General features: G+C 45.1%; 2 protein-coding genes across 5 annotated transcripts in view; one reads left to right on the top strand and one right to left on the bottom strand.

Annotated features, from left to right (window-relative positions):
- Positions 1 to 18,127, top strand: part of LOC118407568 (beta-parvin-like) — a 92,129-nt gene that overhangs the window by 65,160 nt on the left and 8,842 nt on the right. The window lies entirely within an intron of this gene.
- LOC118407564 (leucine-rich repeat-containing protein 15-like) lies at positions 11,444 to 14,927 on the bottom strand. The gene is made up of 2 exons (XM_035808043.1): positions 14,839 to 14,927; positions 11,444 to 14,172 (listed from the first exon to the last, which is right to left on the bottom strand). Exon 2 carries the CDS (start codon positions 14,165 to 14,167, stop codon positions 11,618 to 11,620), a length of 2,550 nt encoding a protein of 849 aa, XP_035663936.1. The 5' UTR covers positions 14,168 to 14,172; positions 14,839 to 14,927; the 3' UTR covers positions 11,444 to 11,617.

Genomic DNA, 18,127 nt, shown 5'->3' with positions numbered 1-18,127 from the left:
GTCTGCAGGGCCCTGCAGCCCTCCTGTAGATGTTCTTGGTAGGTCCTGAAAAAGAGAAGTGTCGTATATAAGACAAAACGTAATGCACGTAGCACCGAAAATTCTAAATTCATAGCGCCTGCTGTATACTTAAGTAGAATTTTGTATTCCATTTAGTTCCATTACAGTTTCGACGACGATTCTAGTGTCACCGCTGTCACCTGTACAAGCTTCTCAACGGACACTGCCCTCCACATCTTTAAACCCTGGTACCCATGGCCTTCAACCGTTGCTCCTACAGGGGACCGCACGACATCGGAACTCTCTAAATCTGCCAGAGGCCAGAGAACATTCTTTCACCGAGCAACATCATCTCTACTGCCACTCACACTGCAGCCACTACTGCTTCCTTCAAAAGGAAACTCTGGGACACTACAGGCGACCCTTACATGTGTATGCACTGACCCTGACTTCTCACTGTAGATATTGTTGTTGATAAATAGATTCCATTGTAGATACTATGTACGCTATCTTACACCATATATAACGTTATAGATAATCGTTTTTTTAATGTACTTAGAATATTGTTATTGACAATTATCCTGTCCTTGTCAAAGTTCATTTGTTTTCAAAGCTTACCCTTTGTAACAGCCACAGGCTGGTTGGGCAGCCCTGGCTGTGCGTGCTGAACAGCCAAACCAATAAATAAAAATATGATTTTTTTTGCATTTGAAATAGCTCTGTAGTTAACTAAAAGCATTCTTACGAGTGTTTTGTTATTGCTGTAATGATAGAAATTGAGTATATAACAGGGACCATATTCTATCATGGCAGAGATTGATGTTAGTAGTTAACGTTATATAGTAGTAGTGTAATTTGTACAACAACGTCCATAGGATTTTCGTACATACTTAATATGTAGATAGACTTATGGATGTATATTATATTAACGTACCTTTCCGTATCTGCCGGCGTTTTGTTATTCATATGACTGTCTGCTCCAGCTATCCTGTGATGAAATGACAAATTCCCATCATATATCAGCATTCGTCAATGCGTTAGTGTAACGCCACAGTAAGTCAATGAAACGAGTGATCTTATAGGATATAACCTTCAAAACTGAATCTGATGGAAAATAAAATGAACACACCTTTTCTTGTTTATCTGACTGATGACGTCAAGGGCTGGTTTACATGCGGTTGAAGGCGGCACCAGCCACTTGGCATAGTCAGCTTTGCTGTTTCCTGTTGGCTTTTCTCTTCGCTTTTGGTGAAAATGAAATAAAAGACCTTGAAAAAAGGCTTGAAAACAGATTCAATTCAAAGCGGTTTTAGCTATTTTAACTACGTGTGCTGAACTAAAGAAAAGTGCTGCATTCCTAGCCTCCTTGATAGTAAGAGCATGAGGTACAAATGTATCATGTGAAAGAATAATCTTACAGTTGAATACAAATTAAATTTCACTAGCCATGCTTTCTCCACCCTACCTTCTCTGCCTTCCCTTTCACCTTCTCCACGTACTTGATGCGGTGCTTCAGTGTTTCTCTGCCGTCTGAATCTTCACAGCGGTCCAGCGCCGCACGGTACAGGCCAGCTGCTGTGGTGAATGCTGCCTCGTCCCTGCCAACCCTTCCCTTCTCCAGGTACAGGTCTCCAAGAGTCTTCAAACAATCTACTTGGAGACGTTCATTTCTGTCCACGATTGAGTCCACGAAGGCGTCCGTATAACCTTCCATTATGGCTATGACGTCGCGACCTTTACCCTTGGCCTTTTTTTCAACTCCGTGTAGTATTTCCGCCACAGTCAGTTCAATTTCCGCTTTCGTATAGTTTGGACTATATACACATTTCATGCACTTCTCCGCATATCTGATACGATGTTGCACAACTTCTTTCTCGTCTTCATTTCTAAAATATTGTAAGGCTTCTTCATATAACGCACAGGTCTTGTGGAAGTTCCTTCTCTTGTGCTCATTGGACTTCACCTTGTGCAGGTACAGATCCCCAAGACTTTTCAACGCTTCACACTTCAGGACCTTATTCTCCGTACTGATGGCGTGGATCAGCTTCCGTGCGTATCCCTTCTCCACAACATCCAGGTCAGAGCCGCGGGCGAAGATCAGGTCCAGCTCCTGAAACTCTGGCGCCACTGCTGACAGTATGGCGTTTGTCTTCTCCATGTTTATTTTTGTCATGACGACACACCCTTGGCTTGCGACATTGACGTAGGCTGAGTGTTGCATACTATAAGACGAATGAACAACGTAGCCCGTACCCACCTGTGCAGAATTGCCTTTAGTGTGTTCTCTTCTGTACCCAAAACAGATTCAATCCGTAAGTTGTTCAAATCAAATTTACGTTTTTCGGGCAAAACTAGGACTGCCACCAGCGCACCCGGAAGTCCCTAGGTGTGGCCACACCTTTTGTACCGCGCGGGGGTGTCTGGGAAGGGGGATTTACGCTCGGACTGTTACATGTTAAAGAGGGGTGTGGAGGTTTTTATTGTAACGACTAACTACATTATCTGGCGGTTTTAGATAAATGAGTTTACTTAATTTGTTGTGGCTTGAGTCATTGGTTTTGGTTACAACGAGAACGTCCTTTTGCACTCGCGCCCCCTGGCGTCTTAGCTTTCAAAGCAACGTAATCAGCTACATGAGTAAAACCAGTAACATTTAGCAATACAGTCGAGTCATGTCAAGTCAAATCCTTTATTTGATGATGATGATGACTGTTTATTCAAACAGTTCACATTATACATGTCTCTGATGGCAGCCCTAAGGCTGAATTGACAGGCACGTTTACATTTACAATTGGAATAAAATCTGTTAAAGCTATTTACAACATGACATCATTACACAAGAATATTTACTGAATATCACCATTAAGCAATTAAAAAAAAACTATTCACGCGAAGACATCATTTAGCAAGGAAACCATGTAGTTAATCAAATGATGACTTCGTGTGAATAGTTTTTTAAGCTTGACGGCTATCAGGGGAGGATATTGTCGACCAGACTAGAATTATGCTAATTATAGAAATATTCAGGGGAGGAAACTGCAGCATCATTTTCGACACAGTTCTCTATCCATTCGGCCATTGCACCGCATGATGACGTAAGGGCCGTCATGCATCTTGGTAGGATAATAGCACTGTTTGGGCGTCCCTTATTAGCATGCAAGAGAGGCTTTGTGTGGTGGAAGAAAGACTCTATTTTCTCATGTCAACCTTGTCCCCCCCCCCCCCCCCCCAACGACCTAGAGGCCAGAGGACTAGTTAGGTATGTACAAAATCCCTCAGGAAAATGGCAACATTAGAATGTGCTGTTCTTATTTCTTTCACATTCCTTCTTCATCTGCAACTTCAGTTCATAATACATCAAGCCTTTTCTCTGGTCACCAAGGTTCCTCCAAGCAACACTCAGGTTGCCAAGTGAGTTGGCGATGTGGGGATGCGCAGTGTTCTCGCCATACAGAGTTTTCCTCATCTGTAGTGCCTGTTCCGCATAGCTGACGGCCTTTCTGTGATGACCAAGTTGACTCCAGGCAGCTCCTAAGTTGTCAAACGTCGCGGCGATTTTGGGATGCGCAGCGTTCTCACCATGGATACTCCGCCTCATCTTCAGTGCCTGCTCGTAATAGCTGACGGCCTTTCTGTAATCCCCGAGTTTCCTCCAGGCGTTACCCAGACTGCCAAGTGTCCCAACAATGTCCGGATGTGAAGTGTTCCTGCCATGGAGACTCCGCCTCATCTGTAGCGCCTGTTCATGATAGCCGATGGCCGTTCTGTGATCGCCAAGGTCATTCCATGCGATACCCAAGTTGCTAAGTGATATGGCAATGTCAGTATGTGCAGTGTCCTTACCATAGATATTCCGCCTCATCTGTAATGACTGTTCATAATATCTGATGGCCTTCCTGTAATCACCAAGGTCATGCCAGGCTATTCCTAAGTTGTTAAGTGACGAGGCGACATCAGGATGTGCAGTGTCCTCTCCATGGATACCCCTTCTCATCTGAAGTGCCTGTTGGTAAAAACCGACGGCCTTTCTGTGATCACCAAGGTCACTCCAGCTCTTACCCAAGCTGACAAGCGACTCGGCAGTCTTAGGATGCGCCGTGTTTTCACCGAAGATTCTCCGCCTCTTCTGCAGTGACTGCTCGTGATAACTGGTGGCCTTTCTGTGATCACCGATCTTACTCCAGGCGAGACCCAAGTTGTGGAGGGAGTCTGCGATGTCAGGATGTGCAGTGTCTTCACCATGGATGCTCCGATGCATCTGAAGTGACTGTTCTAAATGGCTGATGGCCTTTTCATGATCCCCAAGCTCGGCCCAGGCCGCCCCAAAGTTGAGAAGAGACGCGGCAATATCAGGATGTTCAGTGCCCTCGCCATGGATACTCCGCCTCATCTGTAGTGCCTGTTGATGGTAGCTGACGGCTTTTCTATGGTCACCGAGGTAATAGGAATTGACACCCAAGTCGTTAAGCACGCGGGCGATGTCAGTATGTGTAGTGTTCTCGCCATGGACACTTCGGTACATCTGTAGTGACTGTTTGAAATAAGGTCTCGCCTCTTTGTTGTCACCGAGCTTATACCAGGCGGACCCCATACTGCTAAGTGACAAGGCGATGTCAGGATGTGGAGTGTTCTTACCATGGATAGTCTGCCTCATCTTCAGTGCCTGTTGAAGATAGCCGATGGCCTTTCTTTGATCACCAAGATCACTCCAGGCAACACCCAAGTTGTAAAGTGACTCGGCAGTGAGAGGATCTGCAGTGTGCTCACCATAGATACTCCGCCTCATCTGTAGTGACTGTTCATGATAGCTGACGGCCTTTCTGTGGTTACCAAGGTTCCTCCAGGCGATGCCCAGGCCGTTGAGTGACTTAGCGATGTCAGGATGTGCGGTACCCTCACCATGGACACTCAACTCCATCTGTAGTGACTGCTCGAAACAGCTGACGGCCTTTCTGTGATCACCAAGGTGACTCCAATACAGGCCCAAGTTGTAAAGTGACCCAACGGTGTCAGAATGTGCAGTGTGCTCACCATAGATACCCCGTCTCATACGCAGTGCCTGTTCACCATAGCGGACCGCCTTTCTGTGTTCACCAAGGTGACTCCAGGCGCCACCCAAGTTGTGGAGTGAGTAAGCGATGTCAGGATGTGCGGTGTCCTCACCATGGATACTCTGGTACATCTGTAGTGACTGTTCATGAATGCTGATTGCCTTTCTGAGCTCACCAAGCTTGCCGAGGGAGAAACCCAAGCTGCTAAGTAATATTGCATCATTAATATGTTTACCGTCTTCACCATAGATAGTCCGCCTCATCTGTAGTGACTGTTCGTAACAGCTGACGGCCTTTCTATGATCACCAAGGTCCTTCCAGGCATCACCCAAGCTGTGAAGTGAGCTGGCAATGTCGGGATGTGGCGTGTCACTATGGATGATCCTCCCCATCTGTAGTGCCTGTTCGCCATGGCTGATGGCCTTTCTGTAATCGCCGAGCTTTGTCCAGGCGTGCCCCACATCGCCAAGTGCTCCGGCAATGTCAGGATGTACAGTGTTCTCACCATAGATAGTTCTCAGCATCTTTAATGACTGTTGAAAGTAGCTAAGGGACTTTCTGTGATCATTAAGGTCTCCCCAAGCCGCACCCAAATTTTGCAGAGAAACAGCAATGTTAGGATGTGCAGTGTCCTCCCCATAGATACTCCGCCTCATCTGGAGTGCCTGTTCGTGAAAGATGATGGCCTTTCTGTGGTCACCTAGCTCCTTAAAGGCGCCACCCAAGCTTCCAAGTGAGACGGCAATGTCAGGATGTTTGGTGTCCTCACCATGGATGCTCCGCTGCATCTGAAGTGTCTGTTCGAAGTATTTAATGGCCTTTCCGGGATCACCAAGTTTCACCCATGCGGCACCCAAGTTGTGAAGTGACGCGCAAATTTCAGGATGTGCGGTGTTCTCACCGTAGACGCTCTGCTTCATTTCTAATGACTGTTCGAGATAGGTGACTGCGGCTTTGTGATCACCTAAATATACACAGGTCACACCCAAATTTTGTAGTAACCGACCAATTTCAGGATGTGCAACGTCTTTTCCGTACCTTTGCTGCGCTTCTTGAACTGCATTTTCTGCGCACGTCTTCATTTTCGTATAATCACACAGACTTTCGTATACCTGTCTTTGCAGGTCTGGAGAACTGTCAAATAGAACTGACGGCTCCTCCTGGTTAACATCAAATAGTCGCTTCAGTGGTATTGCTGTGTTGTAGTATCTCATCAGCTGTTTTATATTGGAAAAGTAAAACACTTTCTGCAATGCCTCATCAATATCTCTATCCGTTGACATTGACGACAAGGCTGACATGTTCTCCACCTGCCCACGGCTGTTCATGTATGTCCGCAGCCTCAGTTCTGCTGAGATGCTGACCAGCACCATCAGGTGATGCGCGTCCTCACTGCTGATGACTCCGTTCTTTTGCATCTTCTCTATGGTCTCCCAGATTGTGGTCGGTCGTATGTTATGGAAAAGGGCCCAGCAAGATACCGCAATGGTTGAAAACCGATATATCTCTTTTTTAACATTCACTAAACTCGAAGTGATTGTCTGAAAGGTAAGCATTTCAGCATTTTCATCAAATGCCATTTGTGCCTGTAACGAATTGATGAGTCCACGTGTACGTTGCACTACCATAGTCCAAAAGTCAGCATAGGTATTGACCAAGTCCTGTTCCCCTGTGATGAAACACACATTCCCAAGTATACTGGCGAGATGGTAGCCTTTCTTCAAATGGAGCGTGAGGTCGTCTGCCAGAACTCTGGCCATCTCGACCGGCGTGTGAATAAGTTCACCAGCTGTACCCCTGCCCAGTGGAGTCTTGCAGGCATGCGGCATGGCTCCATCAAACGCGAACCCGCGCGGTGTGACAGAGTCATAGAACCAGTTGTCCAGTGGGTCGTCTGAGAAGAAATCATTTAGAGATTTGATCCCCATGGCTGGGAGAATGGTTTCTCTCAGGTTGATGACTTTGAGATGCAAGTAATGAGTGAGATAGCGGAAATAATTATCGTCTGTTTCCTCCTCTACCAAAATGGCGAACTCCAGATCGGAGTACGGAGTTGCCAGTCCTGTGGCTTGTGAACCCAGACCTATCATGGCGTACTTACAGGGAGGGGGACCCATTACCTCCATACATTCATCTACAAGGCCGGCTATGAACGTTCTTCGCTGCTCAACAATTGTCTCACACAAGGCTTTGATTGCTTCCGCTCTCTTCTCCTCCACTTCTCTTATCTTCGGGTCGTCATCATGAAGACTGTAAGGGTCTGCCTGCTGTTCGATTCTTTTGATCTCTCTTTCTACGAAGTTTCGGTCTTCTTTCAGCATTAATGTGTGTTTTTCCGCGTCCTCGATGTCCACCATTTGTCCTTGACCAAACACGTGCTTAATAAATGATCGGGTTACCTTCTGGATTGTTTGTTTGATTCCGTCTCTGTTTTCTTCCCTTGACCTTACCAGTGCTGCATTACAGAGTGCTGCAGCCTTGGTGAAATCCCCTCCGTCTTTAGACTGGATTCCTCTCTTCAGGTAGACCTCACCTAACTTGTACAGGGGCTCTGCCTCTTTCCAGTGTTGATCTAAGTTTGATCCTGTAACAACGGCAGATTGCAGGCCACATAATTTTCCTGATGGGCAGACGTCTACATGTAATTTTCATTGACAAATCCAAACTGTTATCACGATCGCACGTGAGTTTGCCTATGTGTCTGACACGCTTACCTTGTGAACCTGGCATCCAGTCTACTGTGGCTTGGCCAGGCTTCCTTTCGGGGCAGATGAAGCTTTCTGCCGCCAGGGGTTTCTTTCGCACCCGGTAGGAGTTGACCATATCAAGGTTCGACCAAACATTCCAACAGGGGCTAAATTTATCGTGGTGGAAGAAAGCTTCATTTGGCCTGAAGAAAGCCACGTCAGACTATATGCCAGGTTACTCACCCCGTTACTAGTCTTGTAATCAACTAACCTTACCTTCGACATGAACGGCCTTAAGCGCAGCTGCAAAATGTTCCTCAGCTCTATCCAAGTTCCCTGTCTGCAGGGCCCTGCAGCCCTCTTGCAGCTGGTCTTGGTAGGTGCTGTGAAGTAGAGAATCTGTGCTATTTCAACTGATAATTATGACAAATGTAACATAACTCTTGCCTGGTCTTTATTGTACTCATCTAGAGTATTTCAATCAACCAGTAACTCACAAACCTGTCAGAATCCTCCTTTGCTTTTTGAAGTGAAGCCGGAAAAGACACGGTCCTTTCGTCGCTACCAGCTTTCCTGGTCCTGGGCTGTCTCGGTTCTTGTCGTGTCTGGGGAAAAATAAGTGGAACTTTATTCTTCAAACAACATCCTGTTAACAAGAAGAGAATACAACAAATACAGTAACCAGTAGGCTTTCTCACCTTCTTTACTTTTTCCTTGACTTTCTCCGCGTACTTGATGCGGTGCTTCAGTGTTTCTCTGCCGTCTGAATCTTCACAGCGGTCCAGCGCCGCTCGGTACAGGCCAGCTGCTTTGGTGAATGCCGCCTCGTCCCTGCCAACCCTTCCCTTCTCCAGGTACAGGTCTCCGAGGCTTTTCAAAGACTCTGTTTTCAGACGATTGTCTCTATCTACGATCGCCTCTACGAAGGCATTTGTATAACCTTCAATTAAAGGTATCACGTCGGATCCTTTCATCTTGGCCTTTTCTTCTACTTCTTGAAGTGTCTCAGTCACTGCTAATGTGACATTAGCTGAATTCACGGGCTCCGATTTCGTACGATTTTGATCACGTGTCAGCTTCGTACATTTTTCCGCATATCTGATACGATGCTGTAGAACTTGCCTCTCCTCCTTACTTCTGAGGTACCGTAAGACTTCCTTATACAGCGCACAGGCCTTGTGGAAGTTCTCAACCTTTTGCTTCTTCATCTTTGCCTTTTGCAGGTACAAATCTCCCAGACTTTTTAACGCCTCGCACTTTAGGACCTTATTCTCCGTACTGATGGCGTGGATCAGCTGACGTGCGTATCCCTTCTCCACAACATCCAGGTCAGAGCCGCTGGCGAAGAGCAGGTCCAGTTCCTGAAGCTCCTCCGCCACTGCTAGGAGTTTGTTATTTGTCTTCTCCATGTCTTGTTGTCTTAAAGACGTGCCCTTGGCTTGTATCAGCGAAATTTGTATCTTCTTCTTCTGTTTATTCAATGCTTATAGTGTCTCTTGCTCATTAGCATCTCCTTGTAAGATGTTTTCCACGCTCTTAACTCTAAAACACATGTCTGTTGGTCTTGACAGGTTTGAAGCCACAGACCTAAAGAACAAATACGATCACAATCAGACAGACAGTAAAGAATTCAGTTTGGAAGCCAAGCAGGTTAACCTCCTTACTGAAGGTAAGAAGCAACTTTACGCGCTCATGACACCAACGACACTCAAATATAAGTTCTTTAATACACTCACGTCAACATGGACGTTAGTACAAAATACACACCCTTCTGATGTGTTTGAATATCGAACCTCAGAGTCATACTCATTGTTAAATCCTGCTACCAAATAAAAGTTTTAAAATATCCGTGCGTGACGTTAAAATGAACAGGATAGGCAGTTGGGACTCTGGCAGCACGGCTCGGGAAAAAACGTTATCTTGAGAAGTTGGCAAACATGCTAACTTGCAATTGCCTGTATTCACGATGATTATGCACTGTTGACTTCTCAAAGGAACGTTTTTCACCAGCCATGTTTATGTAACCAAAAGGATTCTGCACTGTTTGCCTCTAAAAAATAATATTTTCTACCACCTGTAGTGCCATATAAGGCACCGTTACCTGGACTCGTAACTGGGGTGGATGATGCAATATAGCTGGTGGTGATGTAACCACTGCACATAGGTTAAACATTAATCACTTTGATACGTGCAACTGAGGGACGAGGTTTGCGCGTGATCACCATACAGCGGTTAAACATTACCTGTCTGCAGCGGATTATTAATCGTCTATCGGGGGTCACTCAACGGTTAACACAGTTTTTTTGGGGTGGCCTTAATTTCAGTGACTGCTTTTGGACAGACGATGACAATGTTGAACTCAAGTTGATAGCTTACTCTAACATCACACTCTTTTGACACTAAGCAAACGTTTTCAGTTTACAGTGAAGTATTAAGGCCGTTCTTCTTTGTATGGCCGACTTAACAAAGGGCGTGGTCACATACGTGGTGCGATTTGATCCCTCATACGGTTTGTTACACATGTACACAGCCATGCACGAGTCCTGCAAAGCTCAACCGTCTTGCTACACAAAATACTTAGATCTGTGGTTGGTTCTGTCTCAGCCAGCTTGAAAATTCTATTGCATCAAAATCGTACGATCGCACGAACTATGTGACCGCACTCTAAGCTTGAGACATGGCGTTCTTTTACAAAGTACAGACGTACCCACCTGCTCAGCACACCTGCCCAGTGCATTTATTCAGTACTCACCTGTGCAGTCTTGTCAGGACTGTGTTGTCGGCGGCAACGGAAGAGATTGCAACACAAGTTGTTCAGGTCGAACTTATGTCCTACTTTCAGGCTGGGGTAAACCTAAACATCGGAGGTCCCAACTCGCGACTGGCTCCGTGAATAAGGAAGTCCCCAGGTGTGAACGCACCTCTGAACTTCGTACCAGCGTCCCCTGGCGTCTTAATGTAAAATAGCACAAGGCCACCTGTCAACGACTAAAACGGGCGGCATGGATTGTTACCTCAGGCCGTACTGCCGCACGTATCAGTATGGAATGTAGTTATACGCAATTGAACGCAGTTATGGGAGTTTATTTCGGCATGAAGTGCTGACTGTATGATATCTTGCTGTGAGGCAGTTCGCAAAATAGGGACACGCAGTGCAGCAGTCGCTGTTTATAGACTACAGGACTTCCAGTTGATACTTTAGTATCTTTGTTGTTCGGTAGGTGGCGTTTTGCTCTTCCATTGTTTAGCCACCCGTGAGTCAAGAAGACCTTATAAAGTTAGGAAAGTAGCCTTCATTCGTTACTTCTTTATTTATTTATCAAGCATATCCATTACAAAATGGAGGGGAGAAAATGCATGTAATTGCTCACCTCTACTAGTTGTCTCCAATTAACATACAAAATACATAAGAAAATAATAAGAAACAAAATGGTACAGTTAACAGTATCATTGTGATGTAGTTAAAAGTATCAATGAGATGGAGATTATAACTTGACTTATGTGCTCAAATTTACAATTTGCAAGTTATTATTTGAATGTCTGCCTATATTACTCTTCATTAAATGGAAAAATGTTGAAATTGAAACCAGAGGAAATGTTTGACAACAAACAAGAAACCTGTATTTCAATTACCAATAGTTGTTAACTTCGTTTGTAGATGTGTAAATAGTGTACATTTTGCGAATTTAGTCTACAATATTTGCATTCCGTTGACATCATTTGGATACATGTTTTAACTATTCAAATCAGTTCGTCTCTCAAAATGCTCCAATGTTTGTAAAACAATGTTTGAACAATTCAGTCATTCTGCAGTATGAATGATGAGACAACCATGTTGTCTTTTTAATCTGGTAATCACGATTTGGTCCTGCTTCCTTCTTACAAACCTGCAAGACCCTTGGGCAGTCCAGACGGGCAGGTTTGCTGATAAATGAGATGGTTCTTCAGGGGCACAGTGCTGTTTGCAGCATCAGTTTCGTCCGGCAAGTTCTGGTACCCTGTCTGAGACCCTACCCCCTTGATGGGCGGAAGTGGAGGCCGCAGAACCGCAGAACTCTGATCAAAGCTGTACGGAAGCGGGACTGTTCCCGATCCTCCTGCCCGACTCCCTACGTCATCAGATGCAGGACCTACTGCCCTTGCCGCGGAGGCACCCTGCCCGGTGTGAGCACGGCCGCTGATTGGTGCGTCGTTTGTGTTGCTGCGAACATCACTGAGGTCTGGTACAGGGGTAGGGCTCGTCTTTGCCCTCGTCTTTATACACCGGATTGCGAGGAGAATGGCTGAGGTGAGGAGAGAGCCAACAACCCCGCCAAGTAAACCACTGAGGAAGGCTGAGAGGGAGAAGGAACCGGGAGGAGACGTACTTCCGCCTTCTGTGACTCTTGACTGGGTAGTACTTGGAGTAGCTGATGGAGAATATTTCAAATGAAAGTGTTCAGTACTTGGATTATCAGTCGGGGAAGATGGCGAGTGGAGGCGGGTGGCACTTGAAGGGGTTGATGGAGAAGATGCGGAGTAAAAGTGAGTTTTACTTGGAGTTCTTTGAGAGTTGGTTGTACTTGAGGTTGCTGCCTGAGAAGATGAAGAGTGAAAGTGTGTGGGGCTTGGAGCAGCTGTTGTGGAAGATTCCAAGTCAAATTGTTTGGTACTAGGAGTATCTGTCGGGGAAGATGACGAGTGAGAGTGAGTGGAAATGTCAGTAGTTGTCGGAGAAGATTCCAAATTAAAGTTTGTGCTACTCGGAGTGGTTGGGGAAAATACGGAGGGAAGGTCGGTGGTACTTAGAGTTGTTGTTGGAAAAGATGGAGAGTGAACGTCGGTGGTACTTGGAGTTACTATTGTGGAAGATTCCAAGAGAAAGTTGGTGGTACTTAGAGTCGTTGTGCTCTGATCTACAGGAGACGAGGTACTTGGGGTGGAGGATATATCTGTTGTTGTCTCTTCACAGATCAGATCGTCAGGATTTATATCGTGTAGTAAGCTTTTCCCTGTAAGGTTAGCAGGACCGGCACAGGTGATCTCGCTCTCAAATGGGTAAGAACCGGTCATTCTTTGCTTAAAGGGGCACATCCTGTAGTCACACTGCCAGGGGTTGTTAGATATGTCAACAGTTGAAATGGGAGCCAGTATGTCATACGCCATGGGTGGGAGTGTCTCCATCTGGTTGTCGTCCAGGCTAAGGTATGACAGCGCTGACGTACTTAGATTCGATAAGTCCTCAATAGGGAAAGTGCTGATGTTGTTGTGAGATAAATCCAATGTTCGGAGCGCTGGCAAATTTACAAACGCCCCATCTTCAATGGTGATGATGGTGTTGAAAGGCAGGTATAAGTATTGTAGTTGGTGCAGATTCACAAACGTGCCGGCTGTGATGGTTGTTAGGTGGTTTTCCCGAAGGCGAAGTTCACGGAGCTGCGGGGTGACGTGAAAAGTTTCTGTTTCGATGCTGCTGATGTCATTTTGGTGCAGAGAAAGGTACTCCAGGTTATCAAGTCCCTCAAACATGTCAGCTGTGAGGTCGGTTATCTGATTATTGTGCAGACGCAGATATCGCAGTTGGTGCAGATTCACAAACGTGGCTGCTGCGATGGTTGTTAGGTGGTTGTTCTCAAGGCTAAGATAACGGAGCTGCGGCGTGACGTGGAAAGTTTCTGGTTCGATGCTGCTGATGTCATTATGGTGCAGATAAAGGGTCTGCAGATTATCAAGTCCCTTAAACGTGTTAGCTGTGAGGTTGGTTAACTGGTTACTGTACAGATACAGACGTCGCAGTCGGGGCAGGTTTACAAACGTGGCTGCTGCGATGGTTGTTATGTGGTTGTAATGAAGGTAAAGATTACGGAGCTGCGGGTTGACGTGAAAAGTTTCTGTTTCGATGCTGCTGATGTCATTTTGGGACAGATCAAGGGTCTCCAGATTATCAAGTCCCTCAAACATGTCAGCTGTGAGGTTGGTTAACTGGTTATTGAACAGACTCAGAGTTTGCAGCTGGGGCAGGTTTACAAATGTTCCCGCCTCGATAATGCTGATATGATTGTTATGCAGGTAAAGGACCTCTAGGCTATCAACTCCCACAAACATGTCAGCTCGGATGCTGGTTAACTGGTTATTATAAAGGTACAGTTCAGTTAAGCTTGTCAAGTTGTGGAACGCCCCGCTGTTGATTACGGAGATCTGGTTGTAACTAAGACGTAATTCTGTCAGTCTGCTGTACCTGGAGAAATCGGACTGGTTTAAGGTTGTGATGACGTTTTGATGCAGGTCCAGGATAGTGACGTTTGTAGGCAGGTCCTGAGGAACACTGCTGAGGCCTCTGTTGCTGCAGTCACAGTCTGATGAACAGCTGCTGCTGCAGGCTGCGGTCGGTCCGGCTTCCTTCAGCATGATCAGCAGAAGAAGCAGCATCTTCTCCATCTTGTTTGGCATTTTGTCTGTGGGAAGGAGAGGAGCCATGACATGTGATCACATACCCTGACTTTGACTTTAAAATTCAGATTGTTTATTATTTTGATCACATACTCAATTCTTACAAAAAATCTCTTGCCAGGATCCTGGCATGGCCGATGTTCATGCATTTTAGTAATAAAGTCATAGCACGATTTAAGGGCGGAAAATTTGACCTTGTATCCCCAACAGGCCCTGATGCTGAGTCATTGGGAAAGGCACTTAGCAGGTAGGTATTTGCAATCTAATTCACGAACAATCTACATTCAAAATATCAGGACAATCTACTCTGGCGTTCTCTAGTTATTCACACAGAGACACACAGTCACACGAACCCTCTTCAGGACGTCCTCACGGATGTAACGTAAGACTTGAGGTCCCGTGTTTGAGCATATTGACCCTGCCCTTTTCTACTGAGTAGGGATCCATCCCAGTGTGAGTGGATCAAGCCTTAAAGTACGGTCTTACTCAACTTGTATACATGATGTACAGAACTGGCTAAAGGCGGTTTATCGATCGCCTAGGTCGGTTGTGAAGCAAACAAATAAACAAACATAAACAAATCCCTGGGCTGACAATGCTACGTCTGAGGAAGGTTGAATCATATACAGGTATTAATTTCAAGTAGTTCTGAATATAAACAGAAAACTTACCAAGAGGCTGTCTCTAGAAGAGTTAAAGGAGCCCACAGCTGTCTGGTTCAGCCTGCTCTACGATTTTAAGCCGTCTTACTTAATCTGTTTGCGGCGCTCCTAAACAAAACCTTGAAACTGCGCACCTCGTATTATCATACTACCTTTGTGCATAGTGTTGCCTTAACACTCTCCCAGATACCAAACACCACCATGTGCATTCATACAGAGTAACTCGAGCTGAAGACACAGCAACTTAATCTTCGTCCGGCTGTTCTGAACAAAAGCTTATGAATACGCTGGTCGTATCACTGCACGGACACGTCTTTGTACACAGAGTGTTGCCCGGTTACAGGTAACTCCTCCCGTTACTGGTAACACCAAAGTGTCTATTCAGGCAGAGAAATCTGAAACACCGATCTTAAACTTTATCCGGTGGGCCTTGTAACTACACACGTAAAAGTCTTGTACGGACGTACTTTGTGTACTATGCCTTGCCTTGATACACCAATTTGTCTATTTAGAGCAAGCTGAAGATGACCTTAAGAAATAACATGGACACTAACCTGTGTCCGACGGGCCTGAATCAAATCGTGTAACCGCGCATGCGCACGTATAAGTGCTTTACGGACGTACTTTGTGAACTAGGCATTGCCTTGATACACCACCTTGTCTACTCGAGCAACTTGAGCTGGAGAAACAACAATTTAACCTGTGTTCGGCGGTACTGAGTCAAACCTTGTAGCGATGGAGCACGTAGTTAGTCCGACGTACTTTATGTGCTAGGCCTTTCCTTAATACACCACGTTTTCTATTCAGAGCAACAGGTTACTCTGTGTTCGGAGGTCTGAAACCGAACCGGTAAGTTTGTAGCTTCTCTTTGTAGCCAGTGTTTATTCTCTCAGTTATCCTCAGTTATCCTTACTTACTATTGCGTCTGTTCAGACATAAGATACTTAATGGGTTCTGACTTAAAGAAGTAACAATAACGTACCTGACCTCATGAACTTTAGGACATAAATACAAGCCTGATAGAAGCAGTAGTTTTCTTTGAAAAAAGGTTCAATTTTCTAAGATATTATTGCATTCATGGCAATCTGGTGGACATTAATTTCAATTATTACTATGGCAACAGCTTAATCATATTTGATGATTTCCAGATAACAATTCATTTTTCTGCACAAGCACACTTATATTTCATGTACTAGTATCATTTGATAACCATATTTGGATAATATTTGCTTGTGATTTTGACAATGACTAAGACATACCGGTGTGACTGGTCAAGACGATGTATGGGCCTTTAGAATAAGCACGATCCTCTGGTCTGGTCCTTTCCCCAAGTTGTTACAGATGCTGTGGTCATGATAATTAATAGTAAGAATGCCCCATAGCTGCACCTGGTGAGGTCATTGACCTTGATATTCAGTTTGCATGACGTAACGATACCTGCTGTAGATGAGTGACTGGGTGTCTGTAAGTATTGCTTAAGAACTCGCGTACCAACAGGTCAAGTTAAAGGTAGTCCCATAAAAAGTTTAAGGTTGTTATCCTCCGTGTCTAATGTAAGTTATTTACGGTAAGCTTCTCGTGACCGGCAGCAGAGGATGAGGAAGTTCACAGGAGTGGCCGCACGTTTTGTACCGCGTGGGCCGTCTGGGAAGTGGGGGTTGCATTTTTCATTTTTATTCTATGCTGACTACAAAAATCTGGACACACACACACACACACACACACACACACACACACTTGCACACACGCAGACACACTCAAAACAATATCTCCAAGGTTTTACTTACAGGGGTCGCTTTATTTACACGCCACAAGCAAACAACATTGTACAAGTGTGTGTGGGAGGGCGACTTGTAAAGTTGTAGATGCACCTGTTCCGTTTAGCCCTCCTCTCACGGTCAATTCCTACATACATAAACAGGAGCGCAGAAAGATGTCAAACAAATGCAAGTTAAAATGAACACCTAAAACATCTAACACCAAATGTGGTAGTTTTATTGTACATCAAACGAAAAATCACATCAATTAAATACAAAAAAAGATTTAGCTTTTCTCTCAAAAGACAAAAATTCTGTACATAACAATCACAAGAGTCTATTTATCTAAATGTCATGAGCAAATGTCGCACTCCAATGATCACGCACATCGAGCAAACATCACAACAAATATGAAACTGTTTATGTAGACGACATTAGATTAAGTGTTTTGATATAAAAGCGTACTTTTTACATAGTTACTATATAGTTACATAAATCCGCTTTCAATCAAAAACACTAACTGTAATGTCATCCGTTTGTGTTAGACCTGAAACTCGTGTTATTGGAAAATGGAGTCCCTCCACCCACAATGGGATTCTTTGACACCCGAGGCGAAGCCAAAAGTCATAGAAGATACTTGAACGCCAGAAGCAACAACGCACAAGTATTTCAACCGCTTGTTTGCTTGTGATACCAACTACAGCTAAGTTGCTCAAACACCAAATTCACCACAGCATTTCAATGCGGTATGTCTGCAGCACAGGACGCAATACTCAGCATTACTCTTGGTCACATAACAAAACACGGCAAACATCTGTCATTGAGTAACGAAAACAAACAATTCCAGTTTTCTCTCAAACGACACAAAAGTTTGCAACCACCTATCGTCATAGTTGGTCTGTGTTAGGCCTGAAACTAGTGCTACCTCAAGATACCATGTGGATCAACAACAAAACAAAACAAGTCGAACTTCCAGGTCATTAAACTGGACGTGAGATGAAACATCACTAAACCACCCGTTACACCACAGAGGTGTCTTCTGTGTTGAGATCTATAACACTCAGGCCTAGTTCAGGGCTAGGGGCTGTTCTCGGACTCGCATAACGATATCTCGGGTATTTAACGGGGTTAGGGGTTGTTTTCCGCCTCCTGATTTTACACCACGCCGCAGAGTAAACGGCCGAGGTCAGAAACGCCCCAACTAACACGCCACCTAGCGAACTGAGGAACAATGGCAGGGAGAATCCACCTAATGATGTACCATCAACAGAACCTGGTGAGGGTGAGGTAACATTACCTGGCTCTTCACAGGTCATGCTTTTGGAATATGCCAAGTAGAATAAGCTTTTCCCTTCAAGATTAGCAGGTCCGGCACATATGATGCGTGTTTCAAACTCCGGCACACCTGTCATCCTCTGCTTAAAGGGAAGTATCCTACAGTCACACTGCCAGGGGTTGTTAGAGATGTCTACAGTTCGGATGGATGCCAGTATGTCATATGCGATGGGTGGGAGTGTCTCCATCTGTTGTCGTTCATGTAA

Source organism: Branchiostoma floridae, unplaced genomic scaffold (assembly GCF_000003815.2).
Source record: "Branchiostoma floridae strain S238N-H82 unplaced genomic scaffold, Bfl_VNyyK Sc7u5tJ_1421, whole genome shotgun sequence".
NCBI classification, from domain to species: Eukaryota; Metazoa; Chordata; class Leptocardii; order Amphioxiformes; family Branchiostomatidae; genus Branchiostoma; species Branchiostoma floridae.
The sequence above is the reverse complement of the archived record's forward strand: the minus strand, read 5'-3'. Positions and strand labels throughout refer to the sequence as shown.